Source organism: Erythrolamprus reginae, chromosome Z (genome assembly GCF_031021105.1).
Source record: "Erythrolamprus reginae isolate rEryReg1 chromosome Z, rEryReg1.hap1, whole genome shotgun sequence".
Classification (NCBI taxonomy): Eukaryota; Metazoa; Chordata; class Lepidosauria; order Squamata; family Dipsadidae; genus Erythrolamprus; species Erythrolamprus reginae.
In genome coordinates, this window is record NC_091963.1 from 988,150 (window position 1) to 1,009,494 (window position 21,345).

Consider the following 21,345-nt stretch of genomic DNA (forward strand, 5'->3'; position numbering starts at 1 on the left):
TATGATTAAATAGTTAAACTCAGTTAATAGAAATAGTTTTATTCATTGAATTTCACTGTAAGTTGTATTGAAAAAAATGCATCTTACTGTTTCATACTTTGTTTTATTATTGTCAATAATCTTTTTTTCTCAAATTCCACCATTTATACACTTTCCCCCAAATTTTATAAAATTCAGATTCCACCTTCTTGTCATCCTATCCAATTCTGCACATTCCATAATTTTCCTAAAAATCTTTTCATCATCTTTTGGAATTTTCTTTCCATTTTTGTGCAAATGCAATTCTAGCTGCTACTAAAATATGAATTATTAAATAATATACTGGAGGTCGGAGCACAATCGATGGCGTTGTGGCTGATTCCTCCCATCATAGGATGGTTGTGTGTCTTTCACGAGAAGGGGGCCCGGGGGGGTCTGGGCTGAGTCCAGGGAACGGGGGGGTCCCTCTTGGGGTGCCTTAGATCACCATTCTCCCTTCTTTTTCAATTATTTTTATTTTCCTCCACAAATTTCATCCTTATAGCAAAACACATAGGCTGTGAAATATACTGCTCAAAAAATAAAGGGAACCCTTAAACAACACAATATACAGATTCATGGATGCCAAGTGTATCATAGGTGGTGATTGAAACGGATGTCCATGTGCCGCCTCTATGTTGGTTGAGGCAGGCAGGGTTCCCTTGGGTCCCATTTGTTGGCGGTCAAGGGAAAGGGAGGGTCTTGCCTTCTCTTTCTGCTCAAGATCCTCATGGACAATTGGGGAGCCACTGTGGGACACAGAATGCTGGACTCAATGGGCTTTGATTCAGCAGGGCTTTTCTTAGGTTCTTTATTTAACTCCAAGTCAATCAAACTTCTGTGAAATCAAACTTAGGAAGCAACACTGATTGACAGTCATTGTCACCTGCTGTTGTTCACTTCAACTCTGTACAGAACAAAGTAGTCAATGAGAATATTTCACTCATTCAGATTTAGGATGTGTTCTCTGAGTGTTCCCTTTATTTTTTTGAGCAGTGTATATCAATAAGATATAGTGATGGGCTGCTCCTCCAATGGGGTAGGGAGGGGACGCAGTGGGGGTACGTTTATTAACTACTTATTAAGTACTAAACAGTTTTTTTATTGCCCTTCCTTCTCTACTACCTTAGTATGGTCCTTAATTACTTTTAAAATAGGAAATAGTTAAAGGGTATGTTTTTACCCATAAACGCGTTAATCATTTTAATCATTATCTAGAACTGAACTTTCATGGCAATTAAAGAAAATTGAGCTACTTGCCCAATCTGTTATCCTACTGAACCTTGTGGGTTCAGCACAAAACCTTAAAATGTGACTGTGCTCCTCAACAAATGATGCTGTGTATCCTTTGCCCTTTTTTGTGGCTTATTCCAATAATGGGACTTAATCAACTGGAAAAGAGTCCAAGCCCCTATTTGAAACCTTTTCTTGGTCAGTAAGCCACTCCCACCCAGTCACGTGACCTTTAAGCCACCCCTGGTCACATAATTGTCAAGCCACTCCCACCCAGTCACATGGCCAGCAAGGCACCCCTACCTGGTCACATGAACATCAAGCCACACCCACACAATAAGCCACGCCCACAGTGTGGTAGTACATTTTTTTGCAGCCCTTCACTGGATACGTATATATATTCAGTATTTCATAAACCAATATCTTATTTTGCACCATTTTCAGCTCTTACTCTTCAGTCTGACTTAACACTCCCCTCTCTCAACTTTCATCCCTTCTTCCTTCTTTCTTACTCCTTCTCTCCCTCTTCTCCTTCCCTCCATTCATTGTCTTCCCCCTCCCTCTCCCCCCCTCTGACACCGTTCCTGAGTCTCTCTCGTCCTCACTCAACTTATGTTTGACCGTCTGGTATTATCTTCTTTTTTCACACCAGTGGTGCCACGTCTCAAATAATTATCTTTCTTCCATTTCTATGTTTATAACTTCTGTAACCTTGGCATATGTTACACCCACCCTAAGGCCACCTAATCCCTTTGTGTTGTCTCCTGGGTCAACCACCAATTAATTCAACTCTTATTCTTAAAATATTGCTATAACTCAGTTTTACTAACTAATTATTATTTCTTATGCCTCTTAATTTTAGGCCTTGTTGCTTTCTCTCTTCCTAATATCTTTACTTATTTTTGTGTTTCCCCCCCCATTACAACCCATTCCAAACGCCCAATGAATAATCCACATTGTATTTTTTCAGCTTGCCTTAAAATCTCAAACTAATAGTTCTTCTTGTTGCTCACTTTTACATTATATTTATTGATTACATCAACAATCCTCAAATTCCTTTCCATTTATTTATTTATTTATTTATTGGATTTGTATGCCGCCCCTCTCTGTAGACTCAGGGCGGCTAACAACAGTAATAAAAAACAGCATGTAAATCCAATACTAAAACAACTAAAAAAACCTTATTGTAAAACCAAACATCCCTACAAACAAACATAACATGCATAGAATTGTAAAGGCCTAGGGGGAAAGAATATCTCAGTTCCCCCATGCCTGACGGCAGAGGTGGGTTTTAAGGAGCTTACGAAAGGCGAGGAGGGTGGGGGCAATTCTAATCTCTGGGGGGAGTTGGTTCCAGAGTGGTAAGGCCGGGGCCGCCACAGAGAAGGCTCTTCCCCTGGGCCCCGCCAAACGACATTGTTTTGTTGACGGGACCCGGAGAAGGCCCACTCTGTGGGACCTAACTGGTCGCTGGGATTCGTGCGGCAGAAGGCGGTCTCGTAGATACCCTGGTCCGGTGCCATGAAGGGCTTTATAGCTGATAACCAACACTTTGAATTGTGACCAGAAACTGATCGGCAACCAATGCAGACTGCGGAGTGTTGGTGTTACATGGGCATTTTTGGGAAAGCCCATGATTGCTCTCACAGCTGCATATTGGCACGTTTACAAACTATTTTCATTATACAGTGATCCCTCTATTATCGCGAGGGTTCCGTTCCAAGACCCCTCGCGATAATCGATTTTTCGCGATGTAGGGTTGCGGAAGTAAAAACACCATCTGCGCATGCGTGCCCTTTTTTCTATGGCCGCGCATGCGTAGATGGTGGAGTTTGCGTTCCCCGCCGCCCACGTAAAGGGGAAACCCCGATTCGGCTCCTCGCTGCTGCTGCGCTACCGAGCAGATCAGCTGCTGGGCGGCCGAAGGAACCTTCCCTGGGTCTTCCCCCTCTTGCTGGCGGGCGGGCGAGCGGCGGGCATCAGCGAGGAGCCGGGGTTTCCCCTTTGCGTGGGCGGCCGGGAAGACCCAGGTTGGGGGTTCGGGGGGGTGCTGGGAAGCCCCCCAGGCCGGCTGCGACCTTTTAAAACAGCCGCGCCGCTTCCCAGCTGACTCCCAAAGCCAAACCCGGAGTGGTTTTTTAAAAAATTAATATTTTTTTAAAAATCACGATATAGCGTTTCGCGAAGATCGAGATCGCGAAACTCGAGGGATCACTGTATATCAAACATATCTTATATGAATTTTTTTTTACAATTTATACTTTCTTCTAATTCATTTAATACAACCAATCTTACATCAACCTACTAAAAAAACAACGCTAACAATAACAATAATCCACATTGTATTTTTTCAGCTTGCCTTAAAATCTCAAACTAATAGTTCTTGTTGTTGCTCACTTTCACATCATATTTATTGATTACATCAATAATCCTCAAATTCCTTTCCGTATATTGGCACATTTACAAACTATTTTCATTATATATCAAACATATCTTATATGATTTCTTTTTTACAATTTATACTTTCTTCTAATTAATTTATACTTTCTTCTAATTCATTTAATACAACCAATCTTACATCAACCTACTATTTTTTTTTATAAAAAATATAAAAATATATCTTTTTTAAATAATTCAATAATCACAATTATTGTTGTGAGCCACCCTGAGTTCTCAGAGAGGGGGCGGCATACAAATCTAATAAATAATAATAATAATAATAATTATTATTATTATTATTATTTATTCAGTCTAAACCTATATACTTTAAAATATTAAAAAAAGAAAGATATAACGAGATAAATCTGTTTCCTCTCCCCCCAGTCAACCATTTTCTATAGTTTTCCATTCTTCTTTTCTTAAGCTTTCTTTGTTTTCTTCTTCCTTTTACCTTTGTGGCCCCAGCTTCTTTCCCTCCAATATTTTTTCCCTTGTCTCTATCCTATCCAGCATGTCATCTTATATCTTCTCAGGTGACTTTAATGTTCAAGTAAACAATCCTTCCATTTGTAGCCACCACAGCTAGGACGACGAGTCGTTTCCCAGCTGCCATTGGTCGGGAGCTTTTGTTGGCTCCCTGGGGGGTTTACCACCCCTCCCGAGAAATCCGACGGTGTCTCCCTTCTTCATCACCCGTACAAGGTGGTTCCGGAAAAAACGGCTCTCCCAAGCGGCGTTGGTATCAGGATTCCCCATGGAGAACGGGGAACTCCATGTCGCCGCGGCGTTTAGCCCCTCCCCTCCATTCCCCATTCTGATGTCTCCTGAACCTGAAGCCAGTTGTCCCGTAGACGGTTAGTCCTCAGCATATGATCACAGTTCTGGCCAAAATTTTCTTTGCTAAGTGAGACAGTTGTTCAAGGAATTTTTGTCCCGATTTTACAACCTTCCTTGCCACGGTGTTTACGTGACTTATTAAGTTGCAGTGGTTAAGTTAATAACAACGTCATTTAGCGAATCTGACGTCCTCGTTGATTGTCAGAGAAGGTCGCGAAAGGGGCTCACGCAACCGTCATAAATACGAGTCAGTTTGCCAAGCATTCAAATTTTTGATCACATGATCACAGGGATGCTCTGTGGATCGTACGTGTGAGAAACAGTCATAAATCTTAAGTCATAAACTCTGTAGAAAATGGCCAGAGATACTTCATGAGAAGAGCCCTCCCCTCCTTCACTCGCAACTGAATCCCCTATGCAACTAGACTGACAATCCTGGGCTTAGAAAGCTTAGAACTACGTCGCCTCTTAAACACGACCTAAGCACAGCCCGTAAAATCATCTGCTACAATGTCCTTCTTGTCGACGACTACTTCAGCTTCAACCACAACAACACACGAGCACATAACGGATACAAACTCAAAGTAAGCTGCTCTAAACTCGACTGCAGGAAATAAGACTTTAGTAACCAAGTAGATGATGCATGGAACTCACCACCAGACTCTGTAGTATCATCACCTGACCCCCAAAACTTTACCCTTAAACTATCCACCGTTGACCTTTCCTGATTGCTAAGAGGTCAATGAGGGGCGTGCCTAAGTGCAGCACCATTCCTTCCATCCCCTGTCTTTAATGTTTCTTTTCTACTAGTATCATGTACAGTATATGAATATTACTATATCTTTGTATACCACCAATATGTTCTTTGCAAAAGAAACAAACAAACAAATAAATAAGTCACTTTCTTCAGTGATGTCTATATAAATGGTCACTAAACAAACGATTGTAAGTCCAGGACTACCTGGTGCTGTCATTTCCTCTGCAGACACGGCCGTCTCCAAACCCGAACTCCTCGCCCGGATCAAGCAAGGAGAGGCTTCGGAGCAGACTGACAGCAGGGAGGAGCGTCCTCACGGAGAATCCGGATTGGGAGACCAGTCAGGTAGATGTGGCCGCTTCCTCTCCTCCCTGCTCTGGGAATTTTTATGAAAAACTTCCTGGGAGCTTTAAAAAAAAAACAACCCTTCGTAGCTTTTCCAAATCCAGTGGACTTCTACTCCCAGAATTCCTCAGTGGATGTTGTTTGGGGAATTATTGGAATTTTACGTCCACCCATTTTGCATTCTCTGAGCTTCGAAAGCACCGATTGAGCTAATCGCGGAGAGGGGACGTGGGCAAGACGTGTGCCTCCGCTTTGGGATACGGGGATATGGGGGTGGGTGGGTGATGACCCTCCTCCTTCCTCTCTTTTGCACAGGATCACAGGCTTCAGCTCTCCGTGGGAGCACCTGGATGGAGGAGGAGGATCTGTCCCTCACCAAAAGCATGGGGACCTTGGAGGACAGAGAAATCCCCGGGGAGTGCACCATGGGTAAGAGAGGAGAATGGACACACTGAGGAGGGAGGAGCGGTTAGATGTTTGGAAAACCACCTGGGAACATTCACAGGGAAGGGGGGTGTCCAGAATCAGGTGTCAAGACATATTTAGGTTAAATGTCAGTGTTTCAGGTAGCATCCGAACTATATCAGAGTCCGAGTCAAAGTTCCAATCTATTGCCGGAGCCATCCTGGCACCTACACTGGGAAGCCCGAATCTGTGTTTCCCACCCAGTTAAAAGGAGCCGGGGTGGCGCAGCAGGTAGAGTGCTGTACTGCAGGCCACTGAAGCTATAGATCTGGAGGTCAGGGGTTCAAATCTCATCACCGGCTCAAGGTTGACTCGGCCTTCCATCCTTCCGAGGTGGGTAAAATGAGGACCCAGATTGTGGGGGCAATAGGCTGGCTCTGTTAAAAAGTGCTGTTGCTAACATGTCCTTGGAACAAACTTAGATCCTTGGAACAAACTTAGACCCTTGGAACAAACTTCCAGCAGACGTGGTTGGTAAATCCACAGTAACTGAATTGAAACCTGCCTGGGATAAACATAGATCCATTGTAAGATAAAATACAGGAAATAGTATAAGGGTAGACTAGATGGACCATGAGGTCTTTTTCTGCCGACAGTCTTCTATGTTTCTATGTTGTAAGCCGCTATGAGACTAAGGAGAAGGGCGGCATAAAAACTAACTAACTAACTAACTAACTAACTAACTAACTAACTAACTAACTAACTAACTAACTAAATAAATAAATAAATAAATAAATAAATAAATAAATAAATAAATGTCCACATCCCTTGTCCCCCACCCACCCACAAACGTGTCACGTTGCCCACACAAAGAGGTGGGCCAACCCCAGAATGGAACCCCAGCAGCAGAAATGGAGCTGTGCGCGCAGCTCCATCACCGTAGGCTATGTACACGCCGTGCACATGCGCAACCAATGAGATTCTGGTGAAAATTGCCAGTTATTTGCTTCCGCGCCTGCACGGGAGCAAAGAAACCAGCGATTTCCACTGAAATCTCACCGTGCGCGAGACATTCGCACGACATTTCTGTTGCTGCGCAGAAGCAAAAATATTGGCGAAAATCACCGAAATCTTGTTCGCGCGTGTGTCCTTATGTGAGATTTTGCTTGCTGCGCATGTGCAGAAGCCAAATCCCGCTCCGACGGTCGCCCGTGTGCCCCCTGATGGCCTCGGAGGGCGCACCAGTAGCGGCCATCTTCCACTGCACGAAGGGCATTATGGGTAATAACCAAGGCCTCTGTCGCCTGTGTCCGCTCTTTCACCAGGTGCCCCTCAGCTGCTGGAGGAGGATGTGGACAGCCTCTTCCCCCACAAGTGGACGGACGTTTTCCAGGATCCCGGAGAGGAACTGCTGTGCGAGAGCCAGTCTTCCTCCGTCATGCAGCCCAAGAAGCCCCTCCGGCGGTCGCTGCAGGATTTGCCCGAGACACGGAAAGAGGATCTCGTCCCACCCGCCGAAGCGCACGCCGGCCCCTTCATCTGCTGTGAGTGTGGAGAAGGATTCGTAGACAGGCAGCTCTTCGCCAGCCACCAGAAGACCCACGGCGGAAGTGGCGTGTACCTTGTGCCAGAGCTGAAAGGAAACCCGGAAGTTAAGCTCACCCCCTTCGCTCTGCAGAGGGCACCGACTCCTGCCCGCCCCAAAGTGCACAAGCGCCCGGAGCCGCAGAGGAGCCCAACCGCAAAACCCAGCACGGTGAAACGCCCTGCGAACCACATGGTGGAGCGCCCGTACACCTGCACCCAGTGCAAAGAGAGCTTCAAGCTGGAGGTCAGCCTGCTCCTTCACCAGAAACTCCACGCGGGGAAGGGAGACGGGCCGCTGACCTGCACTTACTGCGGAAAGGACTTCCGGGACCTCTCGAAAGCAGTGCGTCACCAGCGGATCCACACAGGCGAGCGCCCGTACCAGTGCACGGAATGCGGAAAAAGCTTCATCCGGCGGGACCACCTGCTGAAACACTGGCGGGTCCACACGGGCGAGACGCCCTACCAGTGCGCCACCTGCGGGAAGAACTTCCGCTACAAGGAGTCGTTGAACTGCCACCAGAAAATCCACACCCGCAACCCCACCGTGCACCACCTGATGCTGGGAACGCAAGCAGGCCTGATGGGCCTGAAACCCGAGCAGCCGTAGCGTTGTTCGGACCTAGCTGAAAGGGACGTGCCGGACCTTGTAGAGTGGCCCCCTGGGACGGTGGTGGGGTAATGTACTCTTGGGGGACACAGGAGCATTGATTGCCTCCTCCGTCCTGCACTGGGGCACACCTGCTGGGAGCCGACCCTTAAGTTGTGTACTGCTCATGTACAAGGGTCATGGGCCCGTTGCACTTGAGTGGGCTGCAGAGGTCTTGCCCACCCTGCACCTCCTTGCATGCCCAGGAGGGGGTGTTAAGACAGGTCCCGCAAATACCCTGTTACTCTCTCCAGCCCCCCTCCTCAAATTCCACTCTGCCACGTCCACTTGCCCGTACGATTCTGCCTTTGTGGCGTATACCCTCCACACACGTATCATCGTACTCCAGATTGCACCCGTGTGCTGCAGAGTTTGGCAAAACGGCAATGGGCCATAGGGAAAAGTAGATTGGCTGTCCTTTGACCCCACCCGCTCAGGATGGGGGGTCCCAATCCTCCCACACCTCCCTCCCCCCTCGCACCCACTTCCTGAGTCCTTAGTGGGCGTGTCTGTCCGTCTTCTCCGTTTTACTTTTGAAACCATGTCTGGTTCTTTGCCGAGGGCCCGTGCGTCTTGTGAGCGACAACAACTTCAGCCAGTAGCCCTGGCAGTTTCTCCTCTTGATGCCCGGCTCTTGCATTGTGTGGTTTCACAGTGTGGTGTCCCAGCAGGATTTTGTGTTGCCTGGCTCCCCAGTTCTTGCACACTCCAGGATTGCAGAGATCTGCCCTCTATCGTTGTGGTGGTGTGGGTTATTTTTATTTCAATGTATCTGTAAATATTGGTTAAGTTACCTATGAATTGCCATGTTGTTGAACTTGATTGTCGGCCGAAGTGACTGTGAGAAACCAGCTTTTCTTTTGTGTGACGTCCAGTGTTTTGTCTGTGGCTACAATTTTGGGGGTGGTTGTTGGTTTTTGTATCACCTTCTTTGGCAAAATATGTCAGTTCAGTGTGTCTCTCCCTGACGTCTTTGTCATCTGTGGATCTGGAGTTGGGTCGCTTGACCGCTCTTAGGCATGAGAGATTTCGGGTCTCAGACCAGCTATCCTGAAGCTCCCCATCCTATACAAATGGGACTTAACGACCACTTACCTAGTGACTATTTGAAGTCAGGATGGACGTATTACGGGTTTATAGGTAGTCCTCAACTTACAAGAGTTCATTTAGTGACCTGTTTTAACAGCGCTGGAAAAGGTGCCTTATGACCTACGGCCGTTGTAGTGTCTCCAAGATCAAAAGTGGCAACCGATTCCTGTTTATGACCATTGCTGTATCCCAGGTTCACACGGTCCCATTTTGCAACCTGCTGACAGGCCAAGTCAACGAGGGAGACGGATTCACTCAACAACTGTTGCCGCTAGCTTGACAACCGCAGTGATCCACTTAACAACGCTGGAGGGGAAGGTTGTAAGAATGGGGGCAAAATTCATTGAGCGGCTGTTCCGTTACAGCATTCAAAGTTTCCACAATGGCCTCCCACCAGGCGGTGGGGTTTTCTTCCAACTTACTGCCACTACTGGTGCTGATGTGGGCGCAGCTGTAGCTGAATAGCTGTGTGCAAGTGCGTCTGGTGGGGGTGCGCATGTGTCAGAGTGAGATTTAGCCTCAGTATGCGCAGGAAGCAAATCTCGCGAGAAGACGCATGGGCACGCAAAATTTTGGTATTTATTTCTTTGCTTCTGCACATGTGGAAATCACCAAAATATTGCTGAAATATCATGTGTGCATGCACCTCCTCTCGCAATATTTTGCTCCCTGTGCATGCGCAGAAGCCAAATCCCATTCCGACCTATGCGCTCGTCGGCCGGCCACTGGAGCTGCGTGCACGGCTAAGTTTCCGCTACCAGTACACATCCCCTCCCGCTCCCCCTTCCACTAGGAACCCGATACTCCTGCCCCCGTACCATGATCCCCTCACCAAATTTGGGCATTTAGCCCATGAACCACGCTTATGATCGGTATAGTGGGCTCCCACTGGTGTGCCTAATTGTGTCTTCGAGCGGAATTTTCTTTCCGGCGCTTGTGCAGGTAGCAAAATCGCACACAGGGATACAATGTGTGTGTGTTTCAGTGAGTTTTTTTCTGCAGAAGCAAAAACCTTTCCTGGAACACGCACACACCTGCCTCCCCGTGTGAGATTTTGCTACCTGCACAGGTGCAGGAAGCAAAATTTCGCCCCTATGCGCGCAATCAGAGCACACCGATAGATGCCCTCTACTGTTTACGATTATTTCCATTGTCTAATGATATTTTTTCTGAACGGCGGCAGTGGTTCTGTTACTATTCCAGCTGTTTTGCAATCAAGGTGGCCCCTCCAATGACCACAGCAGTCACCTGAAAAGAAAAAAGATCTTAAAATTGGCCGGAGCACATTAACAACCTACTACATCAGGAGCGACAACCACGATGGGCTGGTTTCTGTGACTGTTGTAACTCAAGGGCTGCCTCTATGTTCTCCTCCGGTCAGAACAGGGGATCCACTTCCCTACGTGGCTTCCCCAAATCTGGTGGGTTGGGCCACAATTGATCCTCCCCCCCCCATACGAAGGGAAGATCTCCCCCCCCTCCCCAAGCATGTGAGGTTTGAGTTTATCACAGTTGGGCAGTTGCAAATGTCGGGGATCATCTTTCAATCCAGTAGGTCACATAGGATTAGAATCACGTTCTTCAGATTGGGTGACCCTCCTGGGCATCCCTATTTCCATGGTAGCATTGATGCCCTTCTGGGAGTGGGAGTCCTCTCCACTTAAAGCATCTGGGGGATTCTGGGAGTGGGAGTCCTCCCCTATTAAAGCATGCCGGCTGGGGGATTCTGGGAATTGGAGTCCATACACCCTCAAGTTGTCCAGCTTGGCAAATACTGGATTAGTTCTTATTTCCAATTTTTCGCTGGTGCAACACTAAAGTCTGAGCTCTCAGGTTATGAATTTCTGTCAAGTTCTCCCCTTTTTTACAGCAAGGTGTGAGACTCAGCCTGTAGAGTTGTCCTCAATTTACGACTATTCACTTTGCAGACATTCAAAGTTACAACAAATACTCCCCCCCCCTCCAAAGATATTTATAACCCACTTCTGAAGTTCCCCAGGTTCCTATGATTTGGGGCACTGGGCCTGCGTTTACAGTTCTCAACTTACAACAACTCACTTAGGGACTGTTCAAAGTTACAACCTCAGTGGGAAAAAGGGGGCTTATGCCGTTCTCACTCTTGGCGACGATTTAGGCATCAATCCCTTGCGTCACCAGATCGAAATCCAAAGGCTTAGCCACTGTTTTGTCCTTATGACCATCCTGGGGTCACATAATCCACTTTTGTCACCTTTGGGGTTTTTTGGGGGGGGTGTTAACTGGATTGACTTAACAATGACCGGGATTCACTTAATAATTGCATACAAATCCAATAAATAAAATAAATAAATAATAATAATGGCGTGGGGAGTAACATTAACAATAGCAGCAGCAACTCACTTAAGAACCTTGTTGCTAATTTAACAACAGCTGGGGTTCACTTAACGACTGGCAAATAACGTAACAATCACAGCAATTTAATTAAGGACTTTAAGAAGGACCAGGATTCATTGAATGACAACAAGGTGCGTCGTAAAATGGGACAAAACTCATAATGGTCTCACTTAGCAACGGTTCCATCGTCGTAAGTCGAGGACTATCTCTATTCCAGGCACATGTTCAATCTTTGATCTGACACCCTCAGAAGCCCACTTAAACCCCATGAGCCCCCTCCCCATAAATCTGCTGTGGATCCAAGATTCTTTGAATCCACATTTCAACTGAGCCAGAAGTAGGGTGGATGGATGGATGGATGGATGGGGGGGGACAAGTGGAAGCCCCTCACTCAGGACAGTTAACTTTTGGGAGGGGGAACTGAAGCAGCTTGGGGAACTCTATGATCCTTGAGGGGGGGCTTCAGGGTTATAGGAACACAGCAGCCCCTCTTGTGCAGCTCCAAGTTGGTAAAGACACACCATTCACAGCCCAGCTCCAACTTTTGGCAAAGCTTGGTCAGGAATCGAATTCGGCCCCGTGATTTTTCTTGCTTCTCTTTGGCCATGGACTGATACCCTGTCTCCTCCCAAGGCCTTTTGAGAGGCTGAGAAAGCCATCTGCCTGGCTGAGCCCGAATAGAGGTCGAAAGGGAACTCCAGGGACCATCTAGTCCGGTGCTTCTCAAATGGTGGGGCAGGTCCCCCTGGGGAGGGGGACATGGAGCAATGCTGGGGGGGGATGCGTGACCCCAGGGAACATGCTCCTTTTTTGCCATAGATAGGGGGTTTTTTTGCACCAAGCAATAGCACACAGCATGGAGCAGGAGATACAAAGTGCAGATAACAAACCCTTAAGAGACACCGTGGGAAAATATTGAACAGGGATGAAAAGAGAGGAGGAGAGAGACGGAGATCATGAGACAAACATTAATTAAGTCTCCCAAAAGTTTAAGATGAGGAAATATGATAAAGCGTACGTAGGGCTTGGCTTCACTGGGACTACGGTAGGTACTCGGACTAGAAATGTTGGCAGGGCCAAATATTGCAAATAATTGTCCTGGTGGAGAGTTGGTACTTCTTCCTGAGAGGGGGGCGGGGGAGAAGGCATAATAGAAAAGAATTGAGAAGCCCTGATCTAGTCTAAGAGAGGAGGGGGAGGAAGGAGGAAGAGGAGGAAAGGGGGGGGGGAAGGAGGAGAAGGGGACGTTTCATAACCCAACTAGGGAACATCACCTGATCAAAAGGGCATTTCTATACCAGTCTACGAAACCAGTAAGAACAATTCCCCCTCCCTCCTAACGCTGAAGACGTTCCCTAGTCGGGTCACAAAACGTCTGCAAGCGACCACCCGGCCGGCCGGTGCCCCAGGACTCCCGATCTGCGGGGCAGCGTGTATTTGTGTGTGGACTCTTCAGACAACCCGGGAATCGCCGCTTGTCTCCTTTTCCCACGCCCGCTCTCGGGATGAGCCTCCCCGCCCCTCCCCACCTTCCCCAGCCAAGCCCCCCCGTTCCAATAGCCTGGATAGGCCCCGCGCCCCTCCCTCCCTCCCTCCCCCGTCCTCAAGGGCGCTCCCAGGTGCGTCTGCAGCGCTCCGTCCAGGTGCCACCCGCCGTCGGTCGGGACGGAGCGAGAGGGCGCCGCCCGGTGGCAGCTGCGGGTGCGCGGCTCCTCCTCTTCCTCCGGAGCCCCCCCCCCCCATCTCCGCCGCCGCCCCTCCGCAGCCCCAGCTCAGCCCCAGCTGCCCTAGCTCGCCGCCCGGTCGGGAAAGCCATGGAGACCCCGTGGGAACCGAATTTTCAGGTATTTCGCGCTCCTGGGAACCAGCGCTGGCTCTCGTCGGGCTTCCTCCAGCAACGCTCTCTCGCTCTCCCTTACTCCAGGGTAAACCCTCCACCTCCGAGACCTCTGGGGCGCTCTGCGTACGCTCAGAGGCACGCTGGCACCCTTCGCTTGGCCCTCCCCAAACATCACTACCACCCCCCAAAAAGTGGGAGGACGGGGGAGGGCGAACAGAAATAACTGCCCACCATCCCGACTTTCCACTGCTGGCAGTCACAACGGGAGAGTCGAATTCCGGGATTTGCTACTTAGAAACTTTGATATTTAGGGTTTCTGTTTAAAGAAACAAACAAATTCCGGTTTGTTACTTTCCCAACTACGGGAAGCTTTTTTTCTTTTTAATCCAGGAATCATGGTTTGTAAGCAGAAGTGGGCTTTGTCACTGTTTCTGGTTGGGGACTTTGGGGGATGTCACTGTTTTCCCACTGCTAAACCAGGAATTGTTGTTTATAAGCAGAAGACTTACAACGGTTCCTTTAGCAACTGTTCAAAGTTGCAACAGCACTGAAAAAAGGGACCTTGGAACGTGTTCCACACTTATGACCATTACCGCTTCCCTGTAGTCATGTGATAAGAACTTAAGAAATTCCGCGATTCATGTTTACCCTGGTTGTGGGGTCTCCGTGGTCACACAATCCTCTTCTAACCAGCAAAGTCAACAGGTAAGTTGCGATGCACTTTGCAACTGTGTCATCAGCTTAAACAACTGCAATGATTCACTTAACAACAGTGGCAAGAAAAGTTGTAAAATGGAGCAAACTCACATAAGAAATGTTTCACTTAAACAACATAAATTTTGGGCTCAGTGCCAATCGTAGAATTTTGGTGACTAAGCAAGGCAGGTTGCTAAGCGAGTCACACCTGAGTTTAAGACCTTTTCTTTTAGCCATGATTATTAAGTGAATCAATGTAGTCGTTAAGTGAATCTGGATTGCCTCTTTGTCATTGCTTGTTGGAAAGTCACAAAAGAAGATCACGTGACCCCAGGATACCAAAACTGTCATAAATTCATGCTGGTTGCCTCTTTGGTTTACCACAGTTCATTTAATGACCATTTTTCGCATTAACGACTGTGGCTGTCCATGGTTAAATGATCAAAATTCAGACACTTGGCAACCAACTCAGATTTATGACGGGTCACGCCATTCCTGTTTTGCATCTTTCTGATCAAACCACGTCAAAGGAGCAAGCTGGATTCACTTAACAACCACCAGATTTGTTTAACAACTGGACCATTTTCACTGAAAGGTCAGCCGGGAAGCCATTATTTTGTCAATATCTATGTTGGCAAATTTATAACTGCCGGGGTTTGCTGAAGGACGATGGCGGGAACGGTTGTAAAGCTTAGCCACAGAAATTGGGAGTGTGTTGAGGACTCCCCAATTTGGAGGACACAATGGTTGTAAGTGTGAGGACTCCCTCTTTTCAGTGCTGAATCGCCGCAAAGCGAATATTTGTTAGAATTTGCCATAGAGGTTCATGCTCGGAGTGCAGGGGATGAGGGTTTGGGTGGTCTTTATCGACCGTTTGCACCCTTAGTGGAACCCAGCTCTCCTACGACCGCCGCCGCCACCACAACCACCACCGGGACTCTTCTGGATGCCCCCGAAGCCAGGATGTGAACCCACAACACACCACCAGATGCCTGAAATCTCCTTCTGGACGTTGCTGGCTGCCATGCAGGCCGTGGAGAGAAAGGTGGATGTCCACGTGGGGCAACTCCGGACGCTGCGACGGCGGGCCGATCTGGCGGAGCACAAGCTCTCCGCGATGGAGAAAGTGGTGACGGACTTCCTGCCCCACCTGGAGGCTCTGGGGATGATGGCTCGGGCCTTCGAGCAGCTGCACCGGCGGGTGGAGAAGGTGGAGGAGCAGCTGAAGAACCAGAACTTCCTGTTCCTGAAGGTCCCGCCAGGCCCCCCTGGGGAAACCCTACAGGTCAGAGGGGAAGGGAGGAGGCGTCCAGCAGGAGCGGTTTTGTGGCTTGATCCTGGCTTCACAAATGAAACAGACTAAGTTCAATGGATGGATACAGAGATAGATAGATAAATGAGATAGATAGAATCCATCTATTTATCTATCTATTAATCTCTTATCTCTCCATTTGTCTATTATCTCTCTATCTAGTTCGTTAGCTATCTTTCTTTTCATCTCTCTGTCAATCCTCTCATATATTATCTATCTATCCATCCATCCATCCATCCATCCATCTATCTACAGTATCTCTCTCCATCTATCTCTCTATCATCTCTCTATAGATATTTATCCATATATCTATTATCTCTCTCTCTCTCTCGTTAGCTAGCTCTTTCTTTTTATCTCTATCTAGTTAGTTAGCCATCACTTTCTTTTTGTCTGTCTGTCTGTCTGTCTGTCTGTCTATCTATCTATCCTCTCTCATATCTACCTACCCTACCTATCTATCTTTCATCTATCTCTCATTTATCTCTCTATATATATCATCTCTCTATCTTTCATCTCATCTATCTCTAATCTCTCTCTCTCGCCCCCCAATCTACCTACCTACCTACCTCCATTTATTTCTACAGCTGGCTATCTTAGCAAAAAACTCTGGGCTGTTCATCATTTAAAAAAAACATTACAATTAAAACCTTAAAAATATTTCAAAACAAAAAAAATTCGTAAAAACAAACGAACACAAATACTTGTGGTGGTGGTGGGGAGGTTTAGATATGGGGTGTGTGTGGTCCCAGGGGTGGGGATCATTTTGGACCGTGCCCTTCCCAGCTGATCTGGGATCTCCCGGCTTCCATATTCAGGTTCCCGTGGACTTCAGCAACGTCTCTGTCTACTGCTCGGAACGGGAGCTGGAGGATTCGAACTCGGAGTGCCAGAAGACCGCGGAATCCTTGGTTTCAACAGGTAAAGGGGGTGAGGGGTGGGCGGGCCTTGCCTCGGAGTGTGCCCTAAATAAAGGTCTCATCTTACCTGGGAAATTTACCTCCCTCCCTCCATCTCCCTCGCTCTCCCACACTCCCTTGCTCCCTCCCTCCCTCTCTCTCCCTCCCTCTCCCTCCCTCTCCCTGGCTCCCTCGCTCTCCCTTGCTCTCCCTCCCTCCATCCATCTCCCTCCCTCTCCCACACTTCCTTGCTCCCTCCCGGTCCCTCCCTCTTCCTCCCTCTTCCTCACTCCCTTGCTCCCCCTCCCTCCCTCCATCTCCCTCCCTCTCCCTCTCCCTCCCTCTCTTGCGAACAAGAAGGGAGAGAATCCGAAGTTTAGAATTCAGTTGGTCTTGAAATGTCAATTGCTCAGCTCGACGGCTGAGAAATGTTACAATTTCCCCATTTTACAAGCTTTCCTGCCCTGGTCGTTAAGTGAATAGTGGCCGTTCTTCCATTAGAACACGGCCATTAAGTGAAACGGGCTTCCTCCCTTGTCTTTGGGCCATCAGAAGGGATCACACGACCCCAATGTGGCCCGTCATGAATTCGAGTCGATTGCCAAGAGCCCCGATTCTGGATCATGTTAAAATTTTGCCAGAAATGGGAAAACCGAAAGAGTCTTGAGTTTAGGGACCATTGCAGTGAAAAAAAGGGGGACTTAGGGCTGTTCTTCACACTTAATGACTCTTTTGCAGGTCCCTCTGGTCCTGCGATCAGATTTCAGACGCTTGGCCGTGGGTTCGCATTTATGACGGATCCTCTGTCCCAGGGCCATGAAACAGTCTTTTGACCCCTTCCAATCTTTAAAGTCCACGGGGAAAATCCAGGTTTCACTTAGCGACTGTGTTGCTCACTTGACAAAGGCAATGATTCGCTTAACGGCGCTGGCAGGAAAAGTCATAAACTGGGGCAAGATTCACAGACTCACTTAGTCATGGACGTGGGGTTGAATTGTGGTCAGGTGTCTTGAACCAATGAGAAATTTTATGCCTTTTTGTCTTTCCTTTCCCTTTCTTTCTTTCCTCCTTTCCTTTCCTTTCTCTTCCTCCTTCTTTTCTTCCCATTCCTTTCTTTAATTTCCTCTCCTTCCCTCTCCTCTCTTTTCCCTTCCCTTCCTTTCCTTCTTTCCTTCCCTTCCTTTCCTTTCTCTTTCTCATTCTTTTCTTCCCTTCCCTTCCATTCTTTCCTTTCTCCTTCCTCCTTCTTCCCTTTCCTTTCATCTCCTCTCCTTTCCCTTCCTTTCCTTCTTCCCTTCCCTTCCTTTCTTTTCCTTCCCTCTCCTCTCCCCTCCTTTCACTTACCTTCCTTTCCTCTTCTTCCTCTCCTCTCCTCTTTGTCTGTCTCTCTCCCTTCTTCCCCCCCTTTCAGGTTGTGCTACCTCAAAGCCAAAATCCCCAATGGAAGGTGGGGCACCTTTAAGTGGGGAGCATCGGGGGCCCCCTCATGAAGCAGAAGACATCCAAAAAGACAGACCAGGTAATGGGCAGGGAATCCATTCCCACGGGCAACGTTCCCAGGAGCATTCCCAAAGGCTTTGCTTTCTGACCCTTCTCCCTAGAAGCGGCTGTACCCTTGCCGACGTTCCCCGTAGCCGAGACAGAGCCTGGGAACCCGGGTCAGTCCAGTCCCTTGCCTGGGTCTTCAGAGCAGGACGTGTCGCCCGCCTCAGAGGAGGGCCTGGGGTCGGTGGACAGCCGGATGGGCGTGCTGGAACAGTCGGCTGAGCCTGGAGGAGACGTCGCAAATTTCACCACCATCGTCGTCCAGGAAGGGGTAGTTCCCGGCGAAGCGCCGTACGTGTGTCCCGATTGTGGTAGGAGTTTCTTGTACGAGGAACAGTGTGCCTTGCACCAGCAGTCGCACCTCCAGGTCCCTCCAGACCGTGGGGACAGCCCCACACAGCATCCCCAGCCGGAGGTCAGGGCGTATACCTGTTCAGATTGCGGGCGCTGGTTCCCCCACCAGGCCAGCCTGAGCAAACACCGCCTCTGGCACACAGGCGATCGGCCGCACACTTGCACCGAGTGCAAGAAAACTTTCCGGCTGAAAATCAACCTGCACCTTCACGAGCGTACCCACGCGGTCGCCAAAAAAAAGGGCTGCTACATCTGCGGCCAGTGTGGCCGGACTTTCAACCACCACTCAAATTTCTTACGGCACCAGATGATCCACACTGGGGAGCGGCCGTACGCCTGTGGGGAGTGCGGGAAGACGTTCATCCGTAAGGAGCATCTTGCCACCCATGGGCGGCTGCACACGGGCGAAAGGCCCTACCGATGCCCGCTCTGCCCAAAGAGCTTCACCCGCAAGCAGCACCTGGTGGGACACCAGCGCCTACACGAGGGGGAGGCGATTTGGCTGGAGGATCGCCCCACTCAGGCGAGCGGGCATAGCCAGCAGGGTGGAATCGGGGTCCGGGCAGACAATGTAGAGGCTGGACTCGGACAAGAGACGTATCCCCCGTAAACCGTTCGTTAGGTCCCGACGGAGAACCCGATGAGCGGGTGGCGGCCGGGAAGCAGAGTTTAGGCAGCCATGTTGAACCAAGCACAGGATGGGTATTAGTCACATCCTTGATCCTCAGAACGGGAGGCAGAAGGCTTAGGATCGGTAGTGGGTTGTTACTGGTATGGATAAAAGATGCCGCAGCGGTAGCAAAAATTGAGGTGCACGCGCAGCTTTGTGTCGCGCAAGAGAGTGAAATTGTGCTTCTGCACCTGCACAGGAAGCAAAATGTCGCACAAACGCAGTGTACAGCCCACCAGTAACAGCACGAGCAACAACCCCCGTCTGCGTAAGACCCATAGTGATAACGAGAGGGGGACAGGAGCATGGAGGTCTTCTAGTTCAGCCCCTTACTCAAGCAGGGGACCCTATCCCATTCTGGGCCAGTCTCTTCTTGTGTGACCATTCCCTTTGCGGAAATCAAGGTGCAGAGCGGGTGAAAAAAGTCAAAATGGCCGCCAGCCCCATCTTGATTTTTACCCTCTCGTGCCGATACTCTCGACAGGAGGGTCTAACGATGCTGTGTTCCATTCCTGGAGGTCGAGTTTTTTAATTCTGTATTTTCATCCCGGGTTGACTTCCCTCTGTGGGAGGAGGGACATGGGGGGGAATTCTGGGAGTTGAAGTCCACCCATGTTTTATTTTCTTAAGGTCAGGCGCAAAGGACCACACCTTAAATTCCAAGTTGAGCTGCTTTATTGCTCGTGCCTAAACCGGTCGAGTCCTCGACGTACGACCACACAATCAAGGCCAACATTTCCGTGGCTTAAGCCAAATGCTTGCCCAGTGAGCTGTGCCCACGTTTCTGACCATCGTTGTTAAGCGAATCCCCACCGCTCTTAACACAGTTGTTCGGCGAATCGGGCTTCCTTGTTGGCTGGTCGGAAGTTCACTAAAAGGTATTGTGTGACCTTGGGATATGGCGATGAGTCAGTTGCCAAACTTCTGAGTTTTGATTACGTCGACAAAGGGATGCAGTTACGACGGCCATTAAACGTGTCCCTGCGACTCTGCAACCAGTCAATTTAGTTTTCAAACTTCTGATTTTTGATAACCTCAACACAGGGAGGCTATAACGCTCAGATGGGTGAAGTGAAGGTCCAAAGTCATCATTTTTTTCCCCAGGGCCGTTGACATTTTGAACGGTCCTTAAATGGAACTTTTGTAAATCAAGGCATTGTTGTATATTGTACATTTCTCAGAGTGATTGTATGAGGGAGATTCCTAATTGTGATATACAAAGGAAATAAAAATAAAATGAAATGTTTAATTAAATCAGTTTATCTTTTGCAAATAGTATTAATTCTTCGTCAACGTTGAATTACCGTTTTTTAAATTCATCGAGGGTATTGAGATGGCCAAATTTGCAGGTCAGTTCACACAAAACGAGGCAGCCAGGATGGGGAATTGTTCCCACAAACATGAGCCTGTGGCAGAGTCTGAATTGAATAAAAATAAAATAAATAATCATTAGTAATTAATAATTTAGTAATATATGAATGATACACGTAGTATTCAATAATTATTTAGTTTAATAACACCAGTAGTACTAATATAAACAATATGCATGATATTTAATCATTTAATGATAAATGGAATTAATATTAATCATAAATTAATACTATGCATAGTCTTCCTTCCCTCCCTTTTTGTAAGTGTGAAACACAGTCATAAATCGTTTCGGTGCTACTGCTGTAACTTTGAACGGTCACTAAACGAGTGGTTGTAAGGACTGGAGAATTTCCAGGATGCAAGTGAGAGAGTAACCCGGAATTACCCCTTCTGCAGCATTGCAGAGGAGCAGGTTCTCCGAACTGCAATTCCCACTTCGATCGAGGGCGGCGCTGTAGGCAGCGGCCGGAAAGGGTCGCTCTTCCTGTCTGCACCGCGCTCCCCTCTATCCCCCAAGTGGACAACCTCCTATGGAATCGTATCGACGCTTCTGGTTACACATCGACCACGGGATGAGGGTTCTGGCTTGCGAGGAGGAAAGGGGGCAATCGGCCCCACCGAGGTTGGGATGGAGTTTTTTTGTCCCTTCCCCGCGCCCGTCCGCTTCCCTGATTTAATACCATTTAATCTTTATAGATTTAATAATGAATATTTTATTAAATGTAGTTTATTCATAATATTAATAAAAATAAAAATAATATTTTGCCTATTTACGTTATATAAATTATATATCACATTTAACATATAAATTATATTCCTATAATTTATATTACATTACAATGCACATTATTACATTATTCTATTGATAATGTTAACAGTATGAATAAAGTAAAACATCAGCATTTAATCATTTAATTTAATAATACATT

General features: G+C 48.0%; 1 protein-coding gene across 1 annotated transcript in view; it reads left to right on the top strand.

Annotated features, from left to right (window-relative positions):
* Window positions 1-20,299, top strand: part of LOC139153211 (zinc finger protein 84-like) — a 27,671-nt gene extending 7,372 nt beyond the window's left edge. Inside the window, exons 5-13 of the mRNA XM_070726853.1 lie at window positions 5,513-5,629; window positions 5,945-6,058; window positions 7,360-8,227; window positions 8,525-8,673; window positions 13,341-13,576; window positions 15,155-15,553; window positions 16,396-16,498; window positions 17,888-17,995; window positions 18,078-20,299. Of these exons, the coding sequence (XP_070582954.1) occupies window positions 5,513-5,629; window positions 5,945-6,058; window positions 7,360-8,227; window positions 8,525-8,673; window positions 13,341-13,576; window positions 15,155-15,553; window positions 16,396-16,498; window positions 17,888-17,995; window positions 18,078-18,985 (3,002 nt within the window). The 3' untranslated portion in view covers window positions 18,986-20,299. The remainder of the gene's footprint in view (window positions 1-5,512; window positions 5,630-5,944; window positions 6,059-7,359; window positions 8,228-8,524; window positions 8,674-13,340; window positions 13,577-15,154; window positions 15,554-16,395; window positions 16,499-17,887; window positions 17,996-18,077) is intronic.
* Window positions 20,300-21,345: the final 1,046 nt, after the last annotated feature.